Here is a 7,573-nt window from a genome sequence, read left to right as displayed (position 1 = left end):
TAGGCTAAATTCATATTTATAAAGAAAGCATAAAAATAGTCCTAGTGGAGTCCCTATAGGATTAGCCGTAAATTGCATTCCAATTGCAGTGTGCGGTAGGCCAGAGCTAATAGTTAGGGATCGATTCGATCCATAATGCTGAATATCAGCTTTGTAGCGCGATTGACATTTACAGGAAATGTTCCCGCATTAGCGGAGACTGCATTCACGGTAAATGCTGCATATGTCGGAAATTACCTTTAAATTTCAAGCATGCTATTAGTGCTGAACTTTGGCGAGCCAATGAGATTGGCCTATCAAGTCTTTTTTCATGCTCTGACAGATTACTGAAAAGAGTGGATAGGTAAAACGTATCAATCAAACAATCAATCAGAATGAGCGCATGCATCTGTCCGCACCGGTTTCAGTTGCCTCCCACCACACACACACACACACACTGCCTCCACCGAGCCCCCGTCCTCATCTTGAAAGAACAGGAGGCAGGTGGGGCACGCGCCTATTATTCTGACAGAGCCGCTTTTGTATTGGCGATAAAACGCCACGCGCCAAGAAGGGCAATTATATGCTTGCTCCCTCAGACGCGAAACAAAACACAGGCGTGTGCCGGGTGCAAGCTGTTGTCCTCCGCTTGTCATTGTCCCGTGAAAAAAAAACGTTTATTTTTCAGTCAGCGACACTGCTAAAATTAGTATTGGAGCCAATAACAACTTTGTGGAACTAGATATGGCATAACTTTTATAATTGACATTGCTGTAAGTAGCCTATATGAACATCTTTACAACGTTTGGTTTTAGTGCAATCGTAAAAAAAATCGTCCATGACCATTTGCATAAGTAAAAGCATTGCACATATAAAACAAGGTGGAGGCTAAGAGGCACTAAAATGCACACATGTTCAGGGAGTGCATAACAATTATAACTCAACAAAATATAACAGGTTAGAAGCTTAATTCAGTTACAGCTCATCAAGGCTCGTTGCTCTTTGCGGTGATATGTTTTCAAATCGACAGAAAGGGGGACTTTTAGTTTTTCACGGTACTGATGTTGACAACAAGCCAAGAGTGAGGTGAGGGAGATTTCTTGTAACATTGTAATCCTACCCCCACTTGGGGTCGTCAAGAAACGCTACTGTAACACGTTGGAGTCGTCACATACCCAAGGCACATCACCACAGTCAGGAGGGGAAAACCACGCCTCTTGCCGAGAAACTCCGCTGCCCTGATATATAAGCACTGAAGGACTGCCATACCTCAGAATAACGCAAGAACTACTGGTGAACACCGAATCTGTATCTGTCTGTATCTATCTGTCTATTCTTTAACAATCTCGATACACACTTGGATTACAATCATGACACTGGAACTGGAAGAGATCTTTGGACAGGAGAGCGCACTCGACACCACTGATAGGTAAATACACATTTTAACATTCTTAATACGAATGCAAACCTAGTCTACAGTAGTCGGAAATGTTTGATAATGTGTTACTTACTATGTAATGACTTTATAATAGTAACGGTGTCTTTTTTTTCGTATTCAGAGTGCAAAGTGCAGGCACAGCCCTGGAGGAGTTGTTGGTGTCTGCAAAGAAGCAGGACTACCTTACGGTTGGAGTCTACGAGTCTGCCAAAATTATGAATGTGTAAGTACACTCCTATTGTTATATATGTCATGCAGAATAATTATTCATGCACAGATATGCTACATAGCCAAGTCTACAATTGCATAGGACCGGCTTCTAAACAGCTACTATTGTTCATGCCAACAGTGATCCAGACAATGTGGCATTCTGCGTTCTGGCGACAGACGAGGAGTACGAATGCGACATCGCTCTCCAGATCCACTTCACACTCATCCAGGCTTTCTGCTTCGATAACGACATAAACGTGGTACGCGTTAACGATATCGAGCGCCTGGCTGACCTCGTGGGCACAGAAGAGGCCGGCGAACCCAAGGACGCACATTGCATTCTTGTCACGGTACGTCCTGATCTACCGGTTTGATCACGAGTCATCCAGTCAGCATATTTTCCCCGTGCGCATAGTTATTGCGTATAACAGTCGCCCTGTGCGCTGTCAAAGCAATCTGTCAATGCAATCAGAATGTCAATCATTCAATCTAATTCGATATTATATAGTTTAGCTGTCTATCTGATGTCATTGTCATGATTCTAATCATCTCTCCCTCTCTTTCTCACAGAGCCCTGGTGCTGAGTCATGGAAAGACCCTGCTCTGGACAAACTGCATCTGTTTTGTGAGGAGAGCCGCAGTGTATATGACTGGGTTCCCACCATCACTCTCCCTGAACGCTGAACAACCAACCCTCTGCATGCTTCATTTGTTTATGATGAAGATGATGAAGAGAGCATAAAATGACCGGAACCTCAGGGTTTGAAGTCTGCCTATTGGAATACACGGCTGTGGCTGTAACCCAGGACTCAATGTGCAGTCTGGGATGGCAGTGCAGGTTCTGGATTACCCTGTGGAGGGGTCAGGGCTCACATGTGGACTGGCTCAGGTGTATGTGGACTGGGCCCATGTCATGTCATTAAATCCCGGACCAGGGTGAGGAGTTGAACTGGACTGGACTCTGCAGTACATAGATCATGATCCTATAGCTGCCCTGACAAGGGCCAATGGTAAGGGGTGAACTGAGGAGATCGTCAGAGAAAGAAGGAGAAGGGAGAAGAAACGGATGAGTGAAAATGTGTAGGTGGTGGCAGGTGGTGGCAGAAAGACGCGTGAAAGAAGGTGAATAACACAAGAGAAAGGAAAATATTGGACTTTTCTAAAGCCAATGGGCAATGCCCGGATTGAAACTCAAACATTCACTTTCTTAACATGATTTTTTTCTTTATTATGTTTGCTGTCAAATGATGCTAAAACACATGCAATGTTGTTCTGTTTGTTGTGAAACTGTAAAAGCATTTTACACAATTTCTTAATAAATGCTTTAAACTTTACTCAAGTTCTGTGCAAAAGTTATTGTCCTGTGCAGTCATCACCAGGGATGAGCAGTTTGCACTCATTGGACCCAATCTCTGATAGAGTGGAATCTGATAGGATGAACCTGCTGCAGAGTGGCTTCTGATTGAACAGAGATAGTTGAGGCAGGAAGTGTGGCACAAAGAACCCCAGGCTGCAGCAAAGAAAGCAAGATAGAGAGAGAGGGGAAGGGGGTGGGGTGACAGAGAGAGCGAGTAACAGAAGGGGAGGGTAAGAATGGTAGAGGGAGGGAGTAAGTTGCAACACAATAGCAGTTCAGATTCATGCTTTTTCAGACAGACAGTGACCTTTCCCATCCCATATACCAGCTGCTTACTGCGACAGCTTGCACGACCGCCGGAGCCAGGAACCAGGGCTGTGGGCCAGCGGGCTGGGGGGTTAGAGGGCTGGGGGAAAGGGGATGGGCCCGGGCCTCTCTTTTGTCTCCAGAGCATGGCTTCTGCACTGTCAGCGAGGTGCTGGTGGTGCGTGTGTGTGTGGCTGGGGAGGATTGTGTGTCCAGAAAAGTGTGCAAACTGGATTTTGTGAGGAAATCATGAAGTTAACTTGCAAACACTATCTATAACTAACAGTGATTGAATGCTTTTAGGAAATAGCAACGCACACTTGTACATCCTGAGTGACAGATTTCACAGACGCTGTAGCTATTGTAAAACAAAACTGAAATCAAGGAAAGATTCAAACTTTTTCAAGAGAGAAAGTGAGTGTAGCTCTGAGTAATCAGCACGTTGTTCCAGTAAAACACACACCTTGACATGACAGGAAATGGTTTTTAGAGTCACGATTGGGGCATGTTACTTGGAAAGCGGGCCAGGCGGTCACAGGAAAGGAGGTTGAGGTGTGGGCTTGAGCTGACACTAAACAATGTTCCACATCAAAGAGTCTGGCTATTTCGCATTATATTCTAGGTAAACAGAATGGCCTTGGCTAGTAGCATTTCATTGATAATTGTTGGAAAGCTCCCTGACCCAGTTTAGATGGGGCCGTATACGATTGCCTTTAATGAAATGTTAGATCCTAGGAGAATAAGCTACCTTCTTGGTAATTAGATAGTATCTTAACAAGACCTATCAAGGTGAAATGAAAACAAAGGATCACTGCTACTGTTGTTGGCTGAGTGGAGAAACAGCTCCTTTGTGCCAAGAAAAAAAATGTGTCTGTTCAGCTCCTCTCTTTACAGGTGCATCATGTGGCCAGTGTGGGGAAGAAGTGTCTGTTGACTGGAATATAGAGCTCCAGCTGGAGAACAGACAGACAGGCTGTTTTTGTGGTTTACTAAAAGTTTCCCTCCTCGTGCTGCTTTCCGTTTTGTTCCACTAAACCCCCTGCAGCAACAGCCATCCTTTAAGATAGACACATACTGACTGTCTATGCTGAGATATGTGCTAGATGGAGAGGGAGAGAAAGTAAAACAGAGATGGAGAGTTATCAGCCAGTTGGTTAGTCCAGACACTGTTCTCCCTCCCTGTGTGAAAGCTTAAAGGTCTCTAAACAATAGCTATCTAAAGATGTACTATCTATCTATCTATCTATCTATCTATCTATCTATCTATCTATCTATCTATCTATCTATCTATCTATCTATCTATCTATCTCTGTCTATCTATCTATCGTCATTCTGAATGCTCTGGATATACAACATACTCCAGTTTAGAATTCAGAAAACCCCCAAACCATTGTACATATCAGGGGTCAACTGTAATACTGGTATGTATTCTTGGCTAGGTAGAGCACCCTGGTTCTTCTCATATGTGCTTTAGCCAACTTCACTGACTATTGTTGTCATGCCATTTTTGTGAGATCGGTTAGGCTAAAGTACATAGACATCTGGGAGCAGGTAGGCAGACAGGTTAGAGGAATAGAGTGGCTTCCCACTCCCTGCTCCTCCTTCCCACTCCCTGCTCCTCCTTCCCGACATTAAACACCAAGCCAGTGGCATTCCAACTGTCCCCTGGTTTAATGCCATGAGGCTGAGCTCATGTGCTGCTAATCTAAGCAGGTGTCACATACTGTAAAGAAGGGGCTGTACTCTGGAGCGCTGCTTACTAACATACAGGCCCTGGTTCACTACCCTGCTCCTTGTTTTGGATAGGGAATAATGATTTCACTGTTAACATGGTGGGGACTGTGGATTCTACTTACTTTTCACTGTCTGGTTCTAAGTAGATATTTTCTTATTTAATCCTTCTTTTACCAGTTAAATTTACTGAGAACACATTCTCATTTACAGCAACAACCTGGGGAATAGCCAATTTGGAAGCTGTGGATGATTTTAGCCAGGATTTCAGGGTTAGCACTCCTACAATAAGTGCCAATGGCTCTTCAGTGACCACAGAGTGTCAGAACACCCATTTTAACAGACCGCTCTTTACACAAGGCAATGTCCCCATTCACTGCCTTCCAACACCAGAAGAAAGAGTGCCTCCTACTGGCCTCCAGCATCACTTCTAGCAGGATCTGGTCTCCCATCCAGGAGCAACCCTGCTTAGCTGTAGAGGCAAACCATGAGTGGTATGCAGGGTGGTATGCTGCTGGTCAGATTTTAAGGTAGAGGTAGAGTTAAATGTATAGATATAGGTAGAGATAGAGGTGGAGTTATAGGTATAGTTGGAGGTATAGATATATGTAGAGATATAGGTAGAGATATAGGTAGAGGTAGATGTATCATTAGAGGTAGAGGCATAGTTAGAGATAGAGGTAGAGGTATACAGTAGTTAGAGGTATATATAGAGGTAGAGGTATAGGTAGAGGAATAGATAGTGGTAGAGGTTTAGATAGAGTTATAGATGGAGGTAGGCGTATAGTTAGAGGTATATTTAGAGGTAGAGATAGAGGTAGATGTATACTTAGAGGTATATATAGAGGTAGGGGTATAGTTAGAGGTATAGATAGAGGTAGGGGTATAGTTAGAGGTATAGATAGTGGTAGGGGTATAGTTAGAGGTATAGATAGAGGTAGGGGTATAGTTAGAGGTATAGATAGTGGTAGGGGTATAGTTAGAGGTATAGATAGAGGTAGGGGTATAGTTAGAGGTATAGATAGAGGTAGGGGTATAGTTAGAGGTATAGATAGTGGTAGGGGTATAGTTAGAGGTATAGGTAGAGGTAGGGGTATAGTTAGAGGTATAGATAGAGGTATAGATAGAGGTATAGATAGAGGTAGAGGTATATATAGAGGTATAGGTATAGGTAGAGGAATAGATAGTGGTAGAGGTTTAGATAGAGTTATAGATGGAGGTAGGCGTATAGTTAGAGGTATATTTAGAGGTAGAGATAGAGGTAGATGTATACTTAGAGTTATATATAGAGGTAGGGGTATAGTTAGAGGTTTAGATAGAGGTAGGGGTATAGACAGAGGTATATATATGTCATGACGTTGGGGTTGGGGGTAGGTTTACGACAGTCATAAATACCTCTTTCCCCCTTTTTCTCTCTCCCCACTATAACTGATGTGACATAAGGAAACCCATGGGTTAACATAGAGATTCTGGGTAACATCAGAAGTTGGGGGAAATGAACTATATTCTGGTAATCCAACCAACTGTACATATGCAGTGGTACTTAAGGTATATTATGTCAGTTCGGTTGCCCTCTGACACATTCTCATCAATGATAGAATGACATAAACGCTACTGTGAAAAGTCTAAACGTCAGAGGTATCGGATTCACATGGAATTGTTGTTTAATTCAAATGTTTGAATATGACATTGTTTGTGAAGAGGTGAAATGTAATTTTACCTTCCAAATGAGAGATTTGGGTTTTCATTAGTTTGGCTTCTGCTCAACCAGGGGCCCGCCCCTGTGAAGAGACCTGGGTAATAGACTTTTCAGACACACCCCTCTCCCTCCACTATATAAAGCCATAGACAAGAATATAACTTCCTGTTCCGGGTACTCTAGGATGACGATCCAGGGTCAGAATGGTTCAGATAATCACTATAGACCACAGGTGTCAAACTCATTCCACGGGGGGCCGAGTGTCTGCGGGTTTTCGCTCCTCCCTTGTACTTGATTGATGAATTAACATCACTAATTAGTTAGGAACTCCCCACACCTGGTTGTCTAGGGCTTTATTGAAAGGAAAAAACAAAAACCTGCAGACACTAGGCCCTCCGTGGAATGAGTTTGACACCCCTGCTATAGACGAAGCCAACATCAGCATGGACTTTGATTGTGAATGGTATGAACTTTGAACTCGTGTTCACTACAGAAGTGATATCTCCTAGCCGTTGAGTTGGCAACAGCTGCTACAAACGCAGGTTAGGAAGGACAGTCCGAGTATCCCGTCTTCCACACACAACGTTACTACAAAGTATCCCGTGACAACCAGAGACATTCTCCAAAAGACAGAGGACTCGGGTTGGCGACACGTTCTTCCATCTACCACCAACCTACTGAAGCGCAGCTCAGAGTAAATATGTATTGCATTTTCTTTCTCAAATGGGCGGTAATTTAGAATGCATCAGATACTGATTTACGAGAGCACAGCTTTTGCCCTGTTCCGAATCTCCCGTTCTTTCACTAAGACTCAGCCCATTCCCTTTGTGTAACAAGCTGTCATATCTATTCC

At 43.6% G+C, this 7,573-nt stretch overlaps 1 protein-coding gene across 1 annotated transcript; it reads left to right on the top strand.

Annotated features, from left to right (window-relative positions):
- The first annotated feature begins 1,173 nt into the window (after window positions 1–1,173).
- LOC129826713 (growth arrest and DNA damage-inducible protein GADD45 gamma-like) lies at window positions 1,174–2,961 on the top strand. The gene is made up of 4 exons (XM_055887731.1): window positions 1,174–1,408; window positions 1,539–1,640; window positions 1,767–1,977; window positions 2,198–2,961. The coding sequence occupies exons 1-4, from the start codon at window positions 1,350–1,352 to the stop codon at window positions 2,309–2,311; spliced, it is 486 nt and encodes a 161-aa protein (XP_055743706.1). The 5' UTR covers window positions 1,174–1,349; the 3' UTR covers window positions 2,312–2,961.
- Window positions 2,962–7,573: the final 4,612 nt, after the last annotated feature.

Source organism: Salvelinus fontinalis, chromosome 28, assembly GCF_029448725.1.
Source record: "Salvelinus fontinalis isolate EN_2023a chromosome 28, ASM2944872v1, whole genome shotgun sequence".
Lineage (NCBI taxonomy): Eukaryota > Metazoa > Chordata > Actinopteri > Salmoniformes > Salmonidae > Salvelinus > Salvelinus fontinalis.
This window is presented reverse-complemented; position numbering and strand designations above follow the sequence as displayed.

Coding starts and splice junctions, on each gene's coding strand:
- LOC129826713 (XM_055887731.1), top strand. CDS start 1,350: ATGACACTGGAACTGGAAGAGATCTTTGGACAGGAGAGCGCACTCGAC. Junction 1,409..1,538: donor GCACTCGACACCACTGATAG/GTAAATACACAT, acceptor TTTCGTATTCAG/AGTGCAAAGTGCAGGCACAG. Junction 1,978..2,197: donor CACATTGCATTCTTGTCACG/GTACGTCCTGAT, acceptor TCTTTCTCACAG/AGCCCTGGTGCTGAGTCATG.